Source organism: Lethenteron reissneri, chromosome 22 (genome assembly GCF_015708825.2).
Source record: "Lethenteron reissneri isolate LAM-NWPU_2019-01 chromosome 22, ASM1570882v1, whole genome shotgun sequence".
NCBI lineage: Eukaryota > Metazoa > Chordata > Hyperoartia > Petromyzontiformes > Petromyzontidae > Lethenteron > Lethenteron reissneri.
In genome coordinates, this window is record NC_083800.1 from 4,612,370 (window position 1) to 4,634,573 (window position 22,204).

Consider the following 22,204-nt stretch of genomic DNA (forward strand, 5'->3'; position numbering starts at 1 on the left):
TGAACGCACCCACCCCGCTCCCACCCCCCCACAAAGCATTGTCTGCAAGGCCTAGAAGTGTTCTCATGCTCACTACACATTTGATCGCCATCAGATGAATGCATACTCACACGCACATATATATATACAAGATCCCCTCGTATAGCCTGTAACAGACTGTTGTGTCAAGTGCGGTTAACGAGCACCTACGAAGGCCGGAACCACGCCCGGGCGCCTTTGTCTCCCTAGTGGTGATGCTTACACACCGCACAAGGTACTCATTTGAGGCTTAGTCGACCTAGAGGGAGGCCCAGGACCGGTTGACATGATCGTGTACTGGTGTTGGCCGTGAGCGGGAATCGAACTCGGGTCGCCGGGTTCGTAGCGCAGCTTCGCTAACCGCCCAAATGAGTACCTGGTGCGTTGTGAAAACATCACCACTGGGGAAACAAAGACGGCCACCCACCCACTCGTGTGCCGTGCCGGCCGTCATAGGTGCTCGCTCACAGCAATCGCTCCGACAGTCTGTTCAGGGTATACGGGGGATCTTTGTCTCTGTACCGCTCACCCCACAAACACACACACGCAACTCTGTCTTAAAACACACACCATTGCAACCGATGCCATTGTACTCGAGCCCAGAGGAGTGGAATGTGGACGACGAACGGGGTGCAGAAATATATTTTTGTCATTTCGGAAGGGGACGGCTCGCCTTATTTAAGAACCCGTACGTCGACGGGTCAAAGGTCGCCAGACACAACAGGGCTCTCGTGTACCATGCTAGTCTGAGAAAATCCAGTGGGGAATTGTGGGGGAAGTGGGAAATATGCAAACACGGCCCTGCTCTCGAACGAGTGTACAATCACATTAGGGCTGTAATGATACCATTACTATATCTGCGAGGAGGCAAGTTGGCTCAAAGGGGATCATATTGTGATGTCAACCTCCTCCATCTTAGCAGTCCACCTATTGCCTCTGCCCTACCTCCATCTTAGCAGTCCACCTATTGCCTCTGCCCTACCTCCATCTTAGCAGTCCACCTATTGTCTCTGCTCTACCTCCATCTTAGCAGTCCACCTATTGCCTCTGCCCTTCTCCCCCGAATCAACTCGCTTGGCCTTCACCTGCGTTCACCCCACCCCCACAACTCGTACAACTGGCAGTAGCCAGGACTGTATCTTCCTTTCGTACCGGAATGCAACACCTCGCTTTACTCGGTTCCACCCCACCCCGCAGACCACTCTCTCATTGCCCTCACAATGCCCTTAACTTTCCCTTGCTCCCTCCATTGCCTCCCCTGCCCACCCTCGTCGCCTGCCGGCAACCTTCGCTCCCTGGACACTCGCTCACTGGCTTCCCGCATCTCTTCCCTCCTTCCGTCAATCGCCGACTTTTCCTCACCCTCCAGCCTGACTCTGCCTCTTCTTCCCTCTCTGTCACTATCCTCTTCCCTTAACTATCTAGCCCCGCCCACCCCCTTACACCTCTGCTCCAAATCACCGAAGCCTCCCTCCCCCCCAACATGGTTAACTCCCTCTCTAAAATCTAGCTGACGTTCTCTGCGCTAAAACTGGACAACTGTTGGAAGTCTTCCTAATCTCCTCAGAACCCGTCATCCAATCGCTCCCTTCTCACCCACTTCCCCAGCCGCCTTAGAAGTAGCCAAGCGGTACTACTTCTTAACTCCAATTCATTCCCTTGTCCCTCAATCCCCGCCAACTTCTTCTCAACCCTGACTAACCCACTCCATCCACACCACCTCAGCCCTTGCATTACTTCTCCACGACTAAATTTGAGACAATTCCCTCAACTTTCGCTGCCCGCCTCATCTCCTAGTCAACCCCCCCCCCCTCAGTCCTCCCACCACTCTCTTCACTGATTTATCTCCCACATCATTATCCCAAATTTCCTCGAACATTCCCAAAGCCCATCCTACCTCCTGTCCCTTGGACACCATCCCTGCCTCTCTTTTACATCCACTCATATCCTTCCCTACCCCTCTTCAGTTCTTCCCTCGCCTCTGGTGTTTTTCTTGACATCCTCAACGCAGCTATCATCCCCCTTCTAGTCCTGCCAACTCCCAGCCAATCTCTCTCCCCCGTTACTTCTCTTGAACGTCTTGTCCCACTCCCATCTTACTCACTACATCTCATCCAATTCTCTTTACCCTCCTCTCCAATCTGGATTTTCTGCCCCTCCCATTCCACTGGAACTCCCCTCCTCATTGTACGGGGCCATTTGTCAAACTCTGCTCATTCTGGTCTCCCCTCAATCCTCATTCTCCTGGATCTTTCCTCAGCCTTCGACACGGCCGATCACCCCATGCGCCTTTCCACCCCTCACCAGTTTCGTCCCTCAAGGGGGTGTCCTTGCTATTTTTTTCCCTCTGTATCTCACCTCTGGAAGCTGTCATTTCTTAATTTCTTTCCCCAGTACTTCTTTGCCAACGACACCCATATCTTCTTATCCTTTCCCTCCTTTACCCATGACCTTTCCTCCCGCATTTCCCGACTGCTTAACCACTGTCCAATCCTGGATGTCACGCCACTACCTCTCCATGGATAGTTCTAAAACTGAATTCCTTAATTAATAATTCTAAAACTGAAATCCTTAATTAATCATTCTTAAACTGAAATCCTTCCCCCCCCCCCCTCAAACCCACTCTCCTCCACTCGGTCCTACCATCTCGTTCCCTCCCTTCTCCCTCACTCCATCTCCTATCCTCGCAACCTCGGGGTCATCACCAACTCCTCCCTCTCCAACCACATCTCAAGAGGACATTGGTTGGCCCCAGCGGAGAGTGCATCGAGGGAAGTTGAGCGAGACGAGAGGGGGAGAGGCGGGAGAGTGCGTGTGGCAGCTCGAACAGTACATTTCATTAAAGCGTGTTTTTAAAAAAAATATGTAAAAAAATGTTTTTACTTCCTGGATGAACGCGTAACGGTTGTGATTTTAAATGCATCCCAACCCAAGTACCATTGGAAATCCAACCAATGTTTCATATTATATTTACACCAGCATACTGTCATCAATTATATTAGGAATATTTTTTATAGACACATTCAGACGGCGTTCATCAAATAAAGGAATACCTTGTAATATTTCATGAAACATTTTATTTATGACTTAAAAAAAAGCGCAAAAATATTTTGTAACACTCACAATTTCCAAAGTTGGTATGAGTCTAGCTTGGTACTTTTTCATTTAAGTTTCCATGTCCACTTGCGTGACATCTTTGTGCTTACAATACCAATCTCATAAAGGACAATCTGTACAAATGATGTGAGCACGTTATTCTCATCTTGCTCTAATATCAAATTTAAGGGCATAAAAATAAGTGCTGCAATTATTTTTTTTCTGACCAAATGGTTTTAAAATCCAATGGCAAATATAGGTAGGGTCTCGTAAGCTGTGTCTAAAATATCACTATTTGTCGGTCGTTACAAATTTTCTGTCAACACTTTCCATTGGGATGTAAGAATAGATACAAATTCACTTATTTTAGTTCAGCACATTGAAGCACTCCCAAACGCCGACAAGTCACGTACACATCTTCCCACTGTCTGGTCACGTGGTGCAATGTACGCTGTTCAGATTTGATTTACATTTTGTTTTATAATATATTTTATGATGTCTCAAAAACGCTCATAAAATGTCCCAATTTCAATCATCACGTAAAAAGTTAATCGTATAAAGAATATTTCTTTTGCAATATCATTTAGGTTAAGTCAAAATGAATTGCATATTCACTCATTAATTAAATGATGGTTGATGTGACCTGTGACTTTAATTCGAGGGAGGTTTTTTTTGTTAAAATACCGAAATAAATAACTTGGAACGTTTTACAATACACAAAGTACAGGGATGGAAACAAATTATATTCGCATTTGACACGAGCATTCACATGCAAAACACTGAACACCAAATTGCAGTCATCAAAGATATGACACTTTATCATAAACCCAATACAAAAGGCTGGACCGCACGGCACGTGAATAAAAAGACCCGTACAAATCAATAAATTAAAACTCATAATAACAAGTGACCATTGCGTCGGCCACAACTTTTTTTTTTACAAAGCCTTCATAGGGAAATTCCTTGGGGGAAAAAAATACATTTTGGAAAGATGCTCAGATGTCAGTAATTTTGTAAGTGCAAAGGTATTATGAACTATTCCATGGACAATGCTTCTGGAATGCCTCCAAATGAGCATTAGCCTCAGATTCTGAACATGCATATATGTACAGGAAATGTCTGTTAATGAAATGCACAGTTAAACTAATACTTGTTATTCATTATTATTTAATGGTTATTTTGAAATGCATAATTAAGTTTTGCATGAAACTAGGCCCCATTTTTGTCTCCTTTACGGTAAACATCGGGCAGTTCAGCAGTATTGGTTCAAGCAAGAAAGTCTGACTTTGATGAGACACTGAATGACAAAACCAGTCCAGTTTTGAGTTGAACCAATGCTGCTAATCTGCACTCCCAGAAGGCGATGAAGGCATGGGTTGTGTAAAAAGTCTTGTATTTTTTTTACGTTGAGACAAAATATGGGAAGGAGGCTTTATTTACTTAACCTAGTGGCTATTTGATAGCGCAATCCGTCCATGTTGATGTAAATAATTCATAAAGGTCACAACGTGTAGGTTTTATACCAACACCCTGGAAGTGACCGAGTTGACTAAAAGCCACAAGGTTGACTCCCGACGCAGTTTTGATGTCTACAGAAGAAGGAAGCGATTTGTTTGAAAGCGGCGCATTGTTCTTTCCTCCGTGCACACTGAAGCTACCTGTCGCACGTCCGACACACAGCTCATGGGATACAGGAAGGGGGCAACTGACAACAGTTAAGATTCTACGGCAACGCATGGGCAATTGTGCTACATTCATAAAGTGTTTCTAAAGAAAACCGTATATATTTTTCTGGTATTAAAAGTTGTAAAATGAAAGATAAAAAGCAATTGGAATTATCATACGAAATTATGGCATGGAATGTTATTGACTTGTAAATTTGTAATCGATAGTACGCAAATACCACGTCATAATCTGGCCAGGTAGCTGGGCAGTAGTGAGTGGCTCACATTTCGAAGATTTCAAGTTCAAATCCGGGTCGGTGGGTGACTCAGCCCATCATCCTTCTGGGGTCGATAAAATAAAACACCACTTTATGGGGAAATCAACAGTGGTTGCTCCAAGTGGATAGACTGACCCTCACCGTAAGGGATGAAAATGCTGTCATCAGATGAGCACCGCCTCATTGCTGATTTTAGCACAAAAGCAATTACTTTTTTGGCCAGACTATTTAGGTTTTTTTTGGCCAACATTTTACTTTAAATAACAATAAATACAATCTAATAAAAAAAGTGTGATTTTATTATAGAGCATAAAGTACCTCCTTTTAAAAATAGAGCGTGGCACGAGTGAATTAATCGTGTTGGGTTCTTGGCAATATATACAAAAACGGTTGATATTTTATATTTTGTTCAATGCATTTGCACAGGGTGAGACGGGGGGGGGGAAGGGTTTGCATGGTAAGGCAGCCCAAAGATATACATCACAATAACTTAAACAGGCAAACTTGACGCAAAGATTGTCTCGTAATGATATACTGTATATATAATATTTCATAAAAAATATACAAACTTGCGGAATTTATTTTAATTAACAATTAAATACTGTGCACTCCATGGTGTCCACATTTAAAAAATAACGCAATTGCACGGTACACTTTCGGCACAATTTTTCCCCCCTCCCCCGTTAAAAAAAATAAAACAAAGCTTCCAACACAGGTACAAAATAATGCGACTTGCGTTACATTGTATTTACACGACGGAGCCGGTGTTTGCAGCGCACACTGCTCGCGCTGTTGCGAACCGCTGGATGCCATCACCCTGGGGGGCCTAAATGTCCAGGTGGAGGAACACACAGAACGATCCCAGTGTTGTTTTTCCACATTGCTTCATGCAAGATGAAGACCATTGATATGCCTTTGCACACCGAATAATGGAACGCTGGTCAATAACTACTGGTAGTGGTGTTATGCATAAGCTTCCCAAGTGAAAGCTTAGTGCCCCAAGCAGCTTGAATTCGGATTTACATATATATAATCTCTTTCTGATGGCTGTTAAACAAATTTTAATCGTAATTAGTCTATGCTCATTATTTCACACAACCGCGATATTTAGTTTACGTTGCTTGTCCATCACATAATGCTTGTCGTCACACATGACTGCGCACTCAAACGTAACGTCTGCTTGGGGCCCCTAGTCTGCTTGTTTACAAGATGCATGTATGTTCTGTGCATTGATAAGTTCCCTAACACACAAAGCCTACCGCTATAATTGTGCCACCAAAAGCGTGTTTGGAAATCAAATCGCTGCCTCTAATTGCTTTGAATGCGCATTACTAGTGGCTCGTAACACCCATTTACAAATTATCCGTATAAAGTGCTTCACAGGATGTGTTTTACTGCATTTGCAAGCGATAGAATGCAAAGTGCAGCACATGAATACTTTTTAACAATTCGAATAAAAAATTACCTGTGTGACCGGCGTTTAAGAGGCTGTGGGTCACGATGAGCTTTCGTTGTCAAAGTAATACATCGTAGCTAGACTAAGATGTATTTAGTCGACCTGGATGGCTTGGTGACAGTGGTTAGCGCACTGCGCTATGAACCCAGCAACCTAACGAATTCCAGCCAAGGCGAACATCAGTGGCGAGTGATGTCCAAACCAAACTTGGGCACCCCCTTCACCAATCTGCACTGGGCAGCGTGGTGAGGTATGGCTAAATGACCCCCACAGCCGACACGGCATGAGAAGTCCTTCATCCAGAAGTGAGATGACAAATGGCTGTAAATATTGTTAGGTTTTTTTTTCGTGCTGTGACGGTTCCACCTGAAGGCGGAAGCTTGTGTTGCCTTCGAAACGGCGTGATTTTTATTTAATTTTACTTTTATTAATTAAATTTTTTTACCTACGTGACTTTACCGAAAAAAAAAACCTAAGAATATGAATCCTTGCAGTCACAAAAGCTTCAAATCTAGAATGTAAATATTGTCTCTATCATTATCGTTCAAATTGATGTAATATATGTTCTTAGTGGAAATTCCTAATGAGAAACTATCTACAATTCTAAGGGCAGCAGGAGAGACGTCCTTAGCCTGTGTAGCTGGCTGCCCCTTGTTCTACGAAATGTCGTGCACACGTGGAATCGCAGATGTGGAAATGCGCTGCATTGGCTGCTCTGGGTGCTCGTTGTCGCTTCCTCCTCCTTGTGATTCGCAGCTGCCCTCGGTCGGCAGACCTCCGCACGGTCGTTTCACTTGAAGTTGGCGTAGTCCGAGAAGGTATCGATGTACTCCTGTACCACTTTGTAACAAAACTCGTACTGCTCCTGCGCACGAGAGAATGGGGAAAAAAATATATATAGAAAGAGTCTGCCACCCAGGAATGTGAGCAACACCGCACACAAATGCTACACACGAAGAACATTTTCTCCCCAACCTACTATTGGCTGCCCCCCTTCTGTCGCATTTAATGCCCCGTTTTGCCACGGGCCAATCCAAGTGGTTTTCCGTTGGCTATTTGCCATGCGGAGCCAGAATCAAACCGTAAAACATTGGGTCACATAATGCAGCCGAGTCTGGGTTACCACGAAAGCTATGGTTTTCTATTGAATAGCTTGAGATGATCTTCTTGGTTCTTTCGGTAAAGTCACGTAGAAGGGAAATAGTAAAATAATAAAACATAATAAAATAATTCTCACGACGTTTCGGCCACAACGCAAGCAGCCGTCATCAGGTGAAGACCAGGTCTGTCGGGGAGACCTGAGGATGGCTGCTTGCGTTGTGGCCTAAACGTCGTGAGAATTATTTTATTATGTTTTATTCTTTTATTATTTCCCTTCTACGGGACTTTACCGAAAGAACCAAGAAGATGAATACCTGCAGTCACGAAAGCTTTAAATCGAAGCTTGAGATAAATTGAAAATATAGAGGAGTCGTCTATGTAAGATGATGGCTGCACTATGGTTTAGTTGGCAATTATCAGTCCAATTGATTAATACTTATTTATAGTTATATATATATAAATTATCTTGATTATTTTTAGTAATTAAGATTAAATTAATTTCAGGTTTCAGATAATTGCCAAATATATGAAATCACAATCATCACATTAAAATGGTCTGAAGACATTCCATATTTATTAGGGCTTGAATTGTGTAATTATAAAAATGAAAACAATTCATTCTAATAACAAGTACCTAGAAAATAATTACGTACTTTAGTGGAAAAAACCTAACTTAATTACGAAAAGCAATATGCCAATGTGCCTAAAGAAGAACATTTCAAATCAACGTATTAACCGCTTTAACAAATGGATCAGAACCATGGACATTGGCAAAGAAAATTTAACAAACGCTGAATAATGCGCTAAAGACGCTAGGAGAGGTGTACGCTGGTAATTACGCTGAGACGACAACAAGGAACACGTGGGTCACAGAACATACGCAAACTGTGGACATCATGGAGACTCAAGAAAAGTTCAGTTGGTTTAGGCAGTGCACGCCATTGGTCTGTACTACTGATGAAGCGGCAGGCGAAGGAAGGAAGGAACCCACCCCCCACCACCACTCCCAAGGAGACGTCACAACGTGGAGATGGAGCAACGAAATCTGCTCGCGTGCAGCAGCGAGACAGATGACAACAGCTTGCGGAGGAGGCCTTCAATCGGCATTGGCTGATGACGATTACAATAATAACTTGAATAGCATTACTGCGTTGAATTCCGCTGCATTTAAATCACTCGTGGTTTATACGTGCAGGATAAACTGAAACACAATGTATATGAAATATTCTTAGGTTTTTTCGGTAATGTCACGTAGGTAAAAAACATTAAAAAGTAAAATAAAATAAAAATCACGACGTTTCGGAGGCAACACAAGCTTCCGTCTTCAGGTGGTACCGTCACAGCCACGACAGCTGTACCACCTCAAGACGGAAGCTTGTGTTGCCTCCGAAACGTCGTGATTTTTATTTTATTTTATTTTTTAATGTTTTTTACCTACGTGACTTTACCGAAAAAACCTAAGAATATGAATCATTGCAGTCACGAAAGCTTCAAATCTAGAATTAATGTATATGAAGCTTATCTGCGGGGTGGTAAATCCATCGGCTGTTTACTGTGCCTTGTGTGCACTCCCCCAGCTTTGAATACGCCCTCCAGTGGACCAACGGGAAATCTCACGCTTTCCGTTATGGTGTCAGTTTTGTTGCCAGATAGAAGGGTAAAAAAACAATTATCATATTTTTTACTGGCAAATGAGGTACCAATGGTGTAAATGCTTACCCCGAGCTCTCATAGTCTGATGGTGCATTGTCTTTGAGTTGTGCGCCTTTTTTTTCGTCATCTGGTCCAACCCATGTGAGACTAGGCTCTAAGGAAAGCTGTCTCGGGTGTGGACCAATCAACTTCAAGGACAGTGCATACATTATCAGAGTTATGTTTTTTGTTTGCATTATGACTGCAGGTATTGTGGTCTATGCAAACATGAGTCCTCGTAAAAAAGGTGTCAGTTTTGCTGCCAGATAAAAGGGTAAAAAAACAATTATCATATTTTTTACTGGCAAATGAGGTACCAATGGTGCTGGAGTTGTACCATACAGCTCTCCGATGTGTTTTCGGGCTGTACCGCGTGTTGTTCATCACGATGTCCGACGTTTCGCTCAACTGGCAGCAGCCCCACCTTCTCACTCAATGACGTAGAATTCTCGAAAAAAAGGAAGTTGGTGTAGCCAGGACGCGCCGAGGCAGAAAGTGAGCCGTTGGGCACGTCTTGAAGCACACGGAGCGAAACGTCGGACATCGTGGCCAACAACATGCGGTATGACCCGAAAACACATCGGAGAGGAACATCCCACTCTCGTCTGATGCTCTTTTTAGCCGACCAAGTACAGGAGCCAGAGTTTCAATGCAGTTTGTGACCGACAAGCACAAAGGTATTGGCCAAGGCCATTGAACAAAGGCACAACCAAAACATTTCACGGCCTCAGCCTCCCAAGTTGAATAAAGAGCACGTACTTATTACAGCCAAAGGAAATTGGAATGTGAACAGGCAAAAGCAATGCGAGAGTGAGGCTATGTAACCAAGCCACCACACTCAGTTTGTAAGATGCGATTGGATGCACTATTCGGACAATGCAAATGCATTTTACAGTAGCCTCGGTGGAGCGGTGGCGCAGTGGTTAGCGGAAAGAAATAAGTGGCCCAAGGCTAACATAAGAAAAGGAACCGGTGATAATGGGGACTGAGGATTCGGCACAACACCCGACCAAACACGGCTAAGAACGGGCACAATTGGAGAGATCCGAAAGCCGAGGCGTCAGTGATGCCCCCCCCCTACTCCACACAAACCATTTCGGTTAAGGGAGAGACGACGACGATGATGAGGACGACGACAATCGATTCACAATCTCAGAGCTTCCCAGCCCGGCCACCGTGTTTTCTGGCGTTGTGTGGCCCGAGCAGACGCGGTCAATACCAGGGGTAGAGGCCTCGGCAATGTAAGGTAAAAGTGTAAAAACAACGAGCCTACCTTTACCCTACCTTTTACCTTACCACAATACAATCACTCCACTCTACCTTTTACCCTTTAGCAGGTAAGGTAAAAGGTAAAAAGCAACGAGCCTACCTTTTACCCTACCCTTTACCCTTACCCCTTCGTATGTCGACACCTTTACCCTTTTACCCGGTAAAAAGGGTACAATTACCTTATCTTGCCGAGGCCTAACCAGGGGCAAACAACAACAACAACAACAACGACGGCGCGTTCGCTCGCAACTCTGAGGGCTCTTTCGCAGCCGTTCACACCGAGCGTGGGAGATGAAAGCGCCGCTTACCAGGGTCTGCACCATGTGCGGCCGCTGCATGCGCAGGCTCTTGATGGTCTGGAAGACATCGAGGATGCCCTCGGCTTTGACGCGTTCCAGCACCGTGCTGAGCGCGCAGAAGGTGCCCGTCCTGCCCGCGCCGGCGCTGCGTTCATCACATGGGGGGGAGGGGGGCAGCAGGCAGGCAGACAGACACGGGAGATACGTACTCTTTTGTTTTTTCGGTAAAGTCACGTAGGTAAAAATTTTTATAAATAAAATGAAAACATCTTCTTGGTTCTTTCGGTAAAGTCACGTAGAAGGGAAATAATAAAAATAAAACATAATAAAATAAAATTTTATGTTTTATTTTTATTCTTTTATTATTTCCCTTCTATGTGACTCTACCGAAAGAACCAAGAAGATGAATCCCTGCAGTCACGAAAGCTTTAATCGAAAAATGAAAACAACTGAATTAAATCACGATGTTTCGGGCGCAACACAAGCGTCCGTCATCAGGTGGGAAAGCATGGCCTACTGCTGATGCAGACTGTTTTTTAAAGGTTTCAAATGGGTGAAGCCCAAGGGTTATAAAGGAGTGGCTGGGGATACGGTGTGAGATTCCACAGGGTTGTTCAAGACTTTTCATCTCTTGCCGGCTATTAAATTGTCCAGAGCAACGTTCCCAGGCCACTAACGAGGCGTTTAGAATCGGAATCGAAATCTTTAATTAGACTGGAGGAGGAATGAACCTCTTTTTTTTAAATCCTTTATATTAAGTTTGCTTGCTTGCTTAGGACCGTGCAAATCTTTCGGTCGTTTTTTAACCCACTTCCCGTGATCCAATCGAGCTGACATTTTCCACACAGACTCGTTGTGCGTGACAATTAATGTTCGTGAAATTTTTTTTTCCAAAATTTTACACTTTTTAGGACAAAAATATTATATTTAATTACCAATTGCTTAATGGTGCAATGCAATCATCTGACCCATAGGTGGCAGCCATCTCAAGCTAGAGGACGACATGACTCGAGCCGCCACGCATATAAAGGATTCATAGTGAAAAACTTTGTTTTTACGGGTTATACTTATTCCCACCGATGTCCACTACGGGTAGGTCGGCAAACAATACAAACGAAACGCCAGGAGTGCAAAATAGACGGCAAAATGTGAGTTCAGAGGGACACGTCAACATGCGCGTGTTGAGGGGGGGTGGGGGTGAGGGTGAGGGAGGGGGGGGGTGCTCACCTGCAGTGGATCACGATGGGCTGGTTTCCCGATTGCTGCTGCTGCCTCTGCACGTCGGCGATGAGGCCGATCATGCCCTTGCCGTCGTCTGGGATGCCCACCTCTGGCCACCCTTGAAAGTGGAACTGCCGAATCTGCCGGCTCTTGTTATCCTTGTCAACGAAATGGAACGGCAAAGCAAAAAAAAACGACATGTCATTGCAATGTATATTCTTGAATCCAGAGCATCTATTATTGGAATCCACCCGTGTGGAGTTTTGAGCGTGCGGGGTTTTTTTTTACGGCTATTCTGGCTTCCTTCTTCAAGAAGCCAAACGACCCCATGCAATGGGCCAAATATTCCAATGCAGGTTCCGGCTGAAAATGTTTTGAGACTCGGCGAGGCTTTGCTGGATAAAGGGCATTATTATTATTGTGTAATGGATTTTGATATTTGTAAAACATCTCGGCCTTAGTTTTAAACGGCTATGTATAATCCTCTTTGTTCTTTTGGTAAAGTCACGTAGAATGTAAATAATAAAATAATAAAAATAAAACATTATAAAGTACGTGACTTTACCGAAAGAACCAAGAAGATGAATCCCTGCAGTCACGAAAGCTTTAAATCGAAAAAAAAGCTATGTATAATTCAACTGTTTGTAATATCACGTCTGGAGTCTTAAGATGGTTTCTGAAAGGCAATGCACCGGGTGTCAGGCTGTGTTCCAAAAATGTCACTCAACAATCTGAAAAGGGAATAAATTTAAACAAATAAAGGACTTGGGAATCTTTCAACGAGTCACTCACCTTGCCACTGGAAATGACAAATTCTCGGGCTGTGTATGAGCCAATGAGCTTCTCTGACTTGATTTCAATGGAGATGTCACCGAAGGTGATCGAATCTTTGGAAGGCCAGTACTGAAAGCACTTCTCCTGCAAGCGGCGGGGAAAAAATACAAGAGTCCAAAGGCATTTCAAGTTGGCGGCTGATTGTGTGAACAAGTTTTTTTCTCGAGCGCCGCATTAAGGATATGTCTGGCGCATCTGTTTAAGTCCAGACACATGAGCCCCCCCCCCCCCCCTCTTTACAATACGCTTGAGAAGTGTGACTTGCACACAGTGGGCCTAATTGTAGAACCCGGCAGAGGGGGGGGGGGGAGTTGGAAAACGGAGCTTCGCTTTCACACGAATTGCCAGCACTTTACTCAACCCTAACGCGAGAACTGTGAAGCGCTTTCTGAGCGTGTTTGTGATTCCCCTCTGCTGCCACCAATCTGAGTTCCTCCGCTGTCAATCCCCACTGACGAGCATGGCGAAGTATGATCCACTAGGCCTCAAGTAGGACGGTTGGCTACGTATCCACCTCGGATTCGCACGGTTGGCTACGTAAGGTGCGAAAGAAGTTCAACAAACTGGCATAAAAGTAAATTATACACAGTAATTTGCATTGTGGGAATGTTACTTTGTTTCACGACTGACTTGGACATTTGGCTGGGACATAATTATAATAAAAATATATATCCCAAAAGCAATAGTTTATTGTGCTTGCCCATGGTTCCATGCATTACTGCATCTTTTATTTGGAAAAACTACATTTAAACTGATAATTGGTTCTTTACCCTTCTATCTGGCAACAAAACTGACACCTTTTTGCAAGGAGTCATGTTTGCATAGACCGCAATACCTGCAGTCATAAATACAAACAAAAGACATAACTCTGATAATGTGCACTGTCCTTGAAGTTGATTGGTCCACACCCGAGACAGCTTTCCTTCGAGCCTAGTCTCATATGGGTTGGACCAGATGACGCCAAAAGGCGCATCATCTGGTCCAACCCATATGAGACTAGGCTCGAAGGAAAGCTGTCTCGGGTGTGGACCAATCAACTTCAAGGACAGTGCACATTATCAGAGTTATGTCTTTTGTTTGTATTTATGACTGCAGGTATTGCGGTCTATGCAAACATGACTCCTTGCAAAAAGGTGTCAGTTTTGTTGCCAGATAGAAGGGTAAAGAACCAATTATCATATTTTTACTGGCAAATGAGGTCCCCATAGTGTACATTTAAACTGCAAGCAATATGTTGCTTTTGCACACATTCGGGTGGATGTGCCGGTGCAAATACAGGATTTGGACAAGCCCTAGCATCCAGTTGAAAGGGGGAGCATTTTTATGGCGATTTTTGCTGGAAATTGTCACTGGCAACAGTTGCCTACCGCACCCTTTTTATTATTAAACAAAAATAAGTGTTTACCCAAATCTGGACCAAACTGACAGCTGCTGCCCCTAATGGGAGACTGGGATGGTAGCTGCCTCTGCTATTGCTCACACATCTGTACACAAACCGCTGTTCCACAACTTGCTTTTCGACAAAACTATTTTGCATTTGCAAGACACAACTCCGTCATCATTCTTAGGCTTGCCACGTGTCCTGGTTTTGCCAGGGTCATCCTGTTTTTTGTGAAGTCTGCTCTTGGCATCTCTAATTCTTCTTCTGTGTTCAACCACCACAGTGCAGGTGACAACACTTCTCTTTCCACTTCTTCCTTCTCAATGTTTACCCCCCCGCCCCCCCCCACATGAAATGTTGTCAGCTGCATAATAATACCACTAAAGCAAATGCATTTATATCTTGCGGTATTGTGAGATATTAAGCTACACATACTACGTCCAGTTTTTTCGCGCCTCAGAGTTGACAACCCTAGTTTAGTTTATTTATATCTAACTCGGAGACCAGGATAGTCTCATATTTCAGTGACACGGGCCACCAAAATGTCAAAATACAGATAAATAACACAAAGTCGACGCAGAAGCAGACTGCCTCATAACGAGTGCTCTAATATTGCCCGAGCTTGCCATCGCGGCCTTTAGGAAGGGCTTCTCAACCTAAACCGCCTCACCTGCCCACGCTCCTGCAGCTCAGTCAGCATGACGATGGAGAAGCACTTCCACTCCCACACCATCCTCCAGAAATCCTCCGCCGTGTGGGGCAGGGGCCCTTGCGTCACGATGTACGCATCCTTTTGGCGGTAGCCCTGCATGCCGACACCACGCAATAGCAACAACGATAAGGCAACACCGGCTATATAGAATCGTGACGGGCACTGCAAGATCTGACCATGTCCATTCAGTGCTCGCCAAGCTGCATTGGCTTCCGGTTGCCGAACGAATACTTTGTAAGATCGCGCTCATTACACACACACACAAAGTGCTTGCCACAAATTAACCACAATACCATGGTGATCTCGTCAAGGAGCATAAAACATCACGCAAACTCTGGTCATCCTCAGAGTGGCTTTTGGCTTGCCATCGAACGGGGATGGTCACCGCATCGCGCGCTTTCAGATGCGCTTCTGCGGCTGTCTGGAACGCTCTTCCTTACGATATTATAAAGTCACTGGAGCTAGGCACTTTTAAATCTAGATTGAAAACTCACTTCTTTATAACTGCTTTTTTGTGTTTAGTATGTCCTTCCCCCGAATCTCTGATTAGCACGGTTGGTTACGTACAGTGTGAAATAAGTTTTACATACATCGGATCTATGATGATCCAGCACTACTCACCGGTTCATAACAGTTATTCGCTCACTGATGGTCAGTCAACACACATTGTTATCATTCTTTTATCGCAACTACCGTGGTTACTGTTCGCATGAAGCGTGCTCACCGATTCCTCTGCTCGTGTTGAATACTCGGTGTACCAGGCTGACTGCGGTGTGATTCATAATTAGTTTATTTTCGGTGAGATCGTGTAGGCATGATAAAGTGTTTAACTATAATCCTGACAACCAATCAAATCAAGTTGTCAAGTGGGAAATTTTGGACAGTTGTCAAAAACATTCCCCTAGCTTTTCAACACTGCGGTTTGCTGGAATGCCAAATCAATTGACACATTTGCCCTCATGACAACTTGATTGGATTGGCTCTGTCGGCCAGCGCAGGGTTACAGTTAAACGATTGACGTTATACCTACATGGTTGCTCCAAGCAAATATAAACAAATGACCAATCATTATCGGTCGTCAAAGCCCATGTATAATATTGACTGTTTTGTCCCACTGAAACTGTTTGTCCACCACACTTGCAGGTCACGACATTTCCCTTTCTGTTTCCCCCTCTCGTCGTTTTTTGTTGTTGTCAATATCTTCATTTAAGTTTGCTCATTTCGAGATGCGTAATCAGCCTCAGACACCTCTTCTCTAACGTTGTGCAGCAGTAGCAGTACACTTACATCTGACGAGAATAATCATTGATTTATTGTGTGGAGCAGTGCACTCACATCTATAAAGGATGCGTTGATGTAGTCCGTGTTTTCCTCCCCTCTCTTCATGGGGATGATCACTCGATTAAAATCATCTGTGGAGGCAAAACTTCAATCAACAATCGGTACTGCGTTTAACCTGGAAACACGTTCTGATGTTGCAACTTAACGCTACCCTTTTACATAAACATCACTTGATTTTTTTTTTCTTGCGTGGCACTGCATCACAAGTTGCGGAGTGCAGCAGCAATCTCGTGAATGTCAGCGGTCTCAGAATTGGCACGGCAAGATATGTGTTCATGCTTCTTCCTATTACATTCCTGCGATTATAAACATCAAACAGCCCTCTGTCAATCCTCTGCCGGTTAAAGACACCCCCCCCCCCAACTCACTGTGTCAGTCACGGGGTTAGTTTTGATCATATTTCACCAGACGGTTCAGTGCAGGTCGGTAAAGGTGGGGAGACGTAGACACGGGAGCACAATGACAACCGTGGATTTTGCCCCCACTGCCCCTCGCTGTCCACAAGGTAACAGAGCCCTTGCGGCTGCCCCTGTGGGTTGGCGAAGAGAGGGGAGGCCAAAGACCGGCTCGGATATTGCACCACTTCGACCCTGACGCTAGTCGTGCCGGGGAGTCGACCTGCGTTTGCGAGTTTCATGGTGTAGCGCAGGGGTCGGCTCTTTACGGGCTGCTTCTTGACGATATGTACGTATGTACAGTATGTACTCAGATGCATTGCGGCTCTTGAAATACTGAATTTTGTACCGAATTGGAAAGAAATGGCTCTTCTTGTTATTTTGGTTGCCGACCCCTGGTGTAGCGTGTAAACCGCTGTGCCCACCGCTCCCGCCCCCACCCGCCCCACCAATTGCAGTGTTCACACAAAATAATGGCAACAGTCTTGAGCTGGTAAATCACCACCGTGTACATGCGGCTTGGTGATGTGTGATGCAGCACACTAGTCTCCTTAAGCCGATTTTGGATGTGTTCCATGACTGAGAAGTCAATAATATGTTGTGGCATGATACAAGTAAACAATTAATTGTGATGTAGGTGCTAGACTTTCACCTGGAAGATAAATTTATGCTGGTGCCATGGGCCCAACTTTTACAAATGTGAAATTTTATTTTCCATATGAACATTTGCAAGTAACATGCGAGTTTGTTTTTGTTTACTATCAGATCAGTAAAAATAGGTTAGCCAAAGTTGGTCAATCGGCAGATAGCGTGTAATGGGGTTAAAGTGCGGATACTTCTGCATCTCCCAAGACTTCAGGTGAGCATGAAAGTGCAAGCCAAAATTCCCTCTAGAGGGGGTTCTTTAGAGTTCCCTCTAACAGGAGACCTTTCCACCAGCAGTAGCCTGAGAAAATAACTCTGGGGCTGAACCTTTTCTCCACCGTGTCTCTTAAGTGCAGATTTTTGTTTTGTTATTGGGTGCAATTGTGAACAACAACCATTATCACACATTAGTACATCCTAATCGGCATAATCATTGGTTCAATGCAGCTCAAAGACTCAGTCCTACAAGGCGCGTGGTGTAGTTAGGAGATGTCAATGGTGCTTGGCATTTAAATGTCTGAAGACCAGAATCGGTGATTTTGCCGACAATACGTTCAGGGAGGCAGTCCAATATCCTGACAGCAGAGTGAATAGAGCTTCTGTCCAGGGAGCGCATTATTGCTTAAACAAATGCCACTGGAACGATTTTGTCCAAAACCCTCATGAGGTTGATGGACATTTTTTTTAACCAAATAAAACAAGCCCTCCTTCATGTGTTTTTTGTTTGTATTCCGTTAGCCGTAATACACCAAGAAGAACACACAACACATTTTTCCGCAATTTTTGTTAAGTCTGGAAACTTGAGCACTGTGACGAATTGGTAAAGGGGAACGTTTTCTTTGTTAGTGCCTGAACAACCTTTAACGTGAAGTGTAACATTTTAACGACAGATAAAAAATAATGCAGCGTCAGAAGGTCAAAGTGATCTCCTGCTCAAATAAGCGCTGAGGCAGTGCGCATCTCCTGTTTAGAGCCCTGACCCAGTGGTGGGAATTCCACATTTGAACCTCATGGCGGGACCCCGGGGTCCCATAAGCCCCCGGCTCTCGCATAAACTGCGTTGCGACGTCATTTTACGTCAACTCTCAACCAGGAATTGAACTCCCACAACGAGGTTTTGAGCTCACAAACATCCGATTGCGAGCCACTTGCTCTTGCGTAACCCTCCAAATGAATGCGTGAGCGAACGGTGTGTCATTGCTTTACACGGAATGATCTGCAGGACTCGGTTCTTCTTCATGTTGGCAGGGAGGTTACCAGCTCGCATCCTGTCGTTCTGGATCTTCACAGAGGTCAGCTTCTGTTGAGGCAGAATTCAAGTGTCAGACATCTCATTGTCAACATCCCCATGGTAAATGTGTAATAAACCTCTTGGAGACGGCTTGTGGAATCGGTCCTTTTATTTCACTTCTTCAGTTCACAAACACTCCCCGTTGCTGGCAGGCAACGGGAAGCGGGCAGACAGCCCACAAGAGACGCACCGCCATGTGGCACCCGGAGCCCCGCTTGCGCGTGGCCTCTCTCTCTCTTCGTTCCGTGTCTGATCACGTGTCTCTGATCTCTCCCCTTATTTAACGCCTGGGTCACGTGGTATACTCCAGCCAATCCTTAATAGCCTGCGCCGAATGTTCCAGATTCCCCATCAACTCCCGGGACCACGCCCCTTACTTGTCTTCCCATTGGCTGAGGCCAAGACCAGCAGAACCAATCACCCTAGCTGACATCCCGTGATCACGCCGAGGCCATGCTCCCAGGCTCTCCCCCCATTGGCTGTTAAGCGGGACCGGCAGAGCCGATCACCACGTGAGCCGGACGTAGGCTCTTATTACAAATGAATAATGTGAGCACCAGTGGATTACAACAACAGCAATGGCAAAGGTCACCAACAACTAACACATGACATGATTCCAGCAGCAACATGAATTATTATGAACATTCTATACTGATGTACTTAATAGAATTGGTGCTCGAAGTTGAAAAATAACAATCCACTTCTGGCTGGTTGAATGCCTCACATCGCCATGTCGGTCATAGGGGTTGTGTGACCAGACTTTGCCACACTGGTCACTACGTGGGTGGGTGAAGTGTGCGTGATTTTCTCGGGCTGCATCAGATATTGTTGCTGGGAACTCAACTCAGAGTCGCTGGGCTCACAGCACAATGCACCAACTGCTACACAACCGTTTCCCCCATGTTTAATTTCAATGACCGTTTTGAGTGCCTTTGTGTGCGACGGTTACGACAATGATTTAGACTTTGCCTGCTTGGACAGATGCTGCTGCAAAACATTAAGCTCGAAGGCCCATAGGCTCCTGCATTGAAATGTTGTTGCAATTTAAATTGTTAAAAAAGGACAGTTTATTTTGTAATTTTGTAGGATTTTTTTTTTACATGATGTATATTTTTCATTTCCACACTTTTGTTACTCCACATCTTTTCACCTTTGCAGTAAAGCATCGTGATGTTTGTTTTATTTCGTAGAAGGACAACTCCTTTAATATGCTACGCCATTTATATGGCGCAAGCAAGTCCATAATAATTTAGTTAAATTCAAAATGACAATGGAGTAGATACTGATGCTGTAAACATAATACCGGTCACACTCTGCAAGCCAACTTCCTTTTGATTCGCTTTTTTACCATAACGGACGTGAGCACGTTCATGGAATTTCCCCACCATATAAATTAAAACTGCGATTGCCATTGCAGTATATTTCTACGTAAGTTCCTTGGTACTGATGGTGTGGGGGTCCAGAGCCCAGCTTCTCTCGCGCTAGCCACAGGGAAAGCAGTGGTCACGACGGGCAGGAAGTATGACCGGAAGCAGAGCTCGGTAGCGATTGTTCGCAAGACCAGCGAGCGGCTCTTGAGAGGCCCAACAACAACAACAGCAGCAGATGGTGTGGCATTTCGTGCAAGCCGCCGCATGTCAGAGCAAAATAGAAATAGGCGAGAAGGGGGGGGGGTTACCCTCCCACCGGGTCCAGCCTGAGGGTGGCCGTGTTATAAACCGTGAATATGATAGGAAATGTTTAGAAACACGAGCCACTCGGTCGGCAACGAGTGATTAAAAGATGGCAGAGGTTATTCACGTAAAAACATTTTTATTTCACCCCCACTGCTGCCACAATTTTGCTATTTGCATCGGTCAAAACCAGAAGTCGCAACCGGGTACCTGATACCCGTACCCTACCCGATACCCGGCTACCCGTACCCGGCCGGGTACGGGTAGGGGTACCCATTTGCGACCCTGAGGCGGCCGGGTACGGGTAAGGAATCAAAACCCGTTTGCGACCTCTGGTCAGAACACTTGCAGAGCATTGCAACCCTTCGTGTAAGAGAACAGCCAATGTAAGTGAATATCACAGCTACATTGGAGACCCCCTTCAAGTGAGTGACCTTTGTTGCACATAGGTGGGAGCCTTTTCCAGCCGCTGTGTCACTGAGGGTATAAAGTTCATCCCACGTGAGAAACTGGTAATATTGTGCCCTTATTGGTGACCAGCCTGAGGCCATCAACTCGCTACACTTGAGAACCCGGTTTGGTCACAGGTTGGCTATATCTTCTTGGTTCTTTCGGTAAAGTCACGTAGAAGGGAAATAATAAAATTATAAAAATAAAACATAATAAAATAATTCTCACGACGTCCTCAGGTGAAGACCTGGTCTTCACCTGAGGACGGCTACTTGCGTTGTGGCCGAAACGTCGTGAGAATTATTTATAATGTTTAATTTTTATTATTTTATTATTTCCCTTTTACGTGACTTTACCGAAAGAACCAAGAAGATGAATCCCTGCAGTCACGAAAGCTTCAAATCGAGGTTGGCTATAACTTAGGATTCAAACCCAGGACACCAGCGGTAATGATGGCTCAATGCCCTAACCTCTCAGCCACCCGGTCGCCTCAGTGGCATGATTAATACCACAGTAGTACTACCAAGGCCCGCTGAATGATCCATTCACGTCACCGCCTCTCGCCTGCCTCTCACCCTGAACTCCTCCTCCAGGCCGATGAGCCCCGTGTCGGGAGTGCGGAGCGACAGCCTCTGCAGATGCGACTCCAGGGAAGTCACCTCCAGCTCCGTGTCTCCGTACAGCTGGAACTCAAGCAGCGCTTGGTAGATGAACACGTACTGGATCTGTGGGGGGCAAGGGGTGGCCCGGTGTGTGCACAGCGCTACAGGTTTAGTACTCGCGTCCTCGAGCCATGCAGCAGCAGCCCCCCCTTTAGCCCCCCTCCCCCCCCTTGCCTCAACATTTCCTTGTGGTAACAGTCAAAGTGATTTCCTGCTCAGGTGAGCATTGAGGCGATGCTCATCGTGAATTTAATCATCTCAGCCAGTGTTGGAAATAACACATGAGGACGGCTGCTTGCGTTGTGGCCGAAACGTCGTGAGAATTATTTTATAATGTTTTATTTTTATTATTTTATTATTTTCCTTCTACGTGTTTTTACCGAAAGAACCAAGAAGATGAATTCCACATTTATATAATAGGGCCGAAGATATGAAAATAAGGTATGATCATAATAATACATTAAATAAACATCGTAAAAATGTACACCCCTTCATGAATCTATACTTGACCATGCTGGGCAGTGTAAATTGGTTAAAGGTTGCGGGAAAAATACCCTGTTCATGTGCTTATGTCTGTGTACATACGTGTGTTCATTTAACTATCCCTGCTAAATATTTTATTTTCTGTCTAAAGTAGCAGCGCTGTGTTACATTGAAATCATGAAATTAACCTTTGGCATGAACGTGTGTCATTTAACTCCGCTATGTATAACTTGCCAAGCAGTG

At 44.9% G+C, this 22,204-nt stretch overlaps 2 protein-coding genes across 3 annotated transcripts in view; one reads left to right on the plus strand and one right to left on the minus strand.

Moving 5' to 3' along the window:
• Positions 1 to 22,204, plus strand: part of LOC133345555 (conopressin/neurophysin-like) — a 559,395-nt gene that overhangs the window by 35,408 nt on the left and 501,783 nt on the right. The gene's annotated exons all lie outside the window — the stretch shown is intronic.
• Positions 3,095 to 22,204, minus strand: part of LOC133345544 (receptor-type tyrosine-protein phosphatase alpha-like) — a 104,784-nt gene continuing 85,674 nt past the window's right edge. The window contains exons 17-24 of one of the 2 annotated variants that reach the window (XM_061556419.1): positions 21,392 to 21,541; positions 18,609 to 18,702; positions 16,357 to 16,433; positions 14,980 to 15,114; positions 12,887 to 13,012; positions 12,101 to 12,252; positions 10,883 to 11,018; positions 3,095 to 7,377 (exon numbers count right to left, since the gene is read on the minus strand). In XM_061556419.1, coding sequence (XP_061412403.1) covers positions 7,303 to 7,377; positions 10,883 to 11,018; positions 12,101 to 12,252; positions 12,887 to 13,012; positions 14,980 to 15,114; positions 16,357 to 16,433; positions 18,609 to 18,702; positions 21,392 to 21,541 — 945 coding nt within the window. In that variant the 3' untranslated portion in view covers positions 3,095 to 7,302. The remainder of the gene's footprint in view (positions 7,378 to 10,882; positions 11,019 to 12,100; positions 12,253 to 12,886; positions 13,013 to 14,979; positions 15,115 to 16,356; positions 16,434 to 18,608; positions 18,703 to 21,391; positions 21,542 to 22,204) is intronic. The other variant, XM_061556420.1, reaches the window with a different exon arrangement.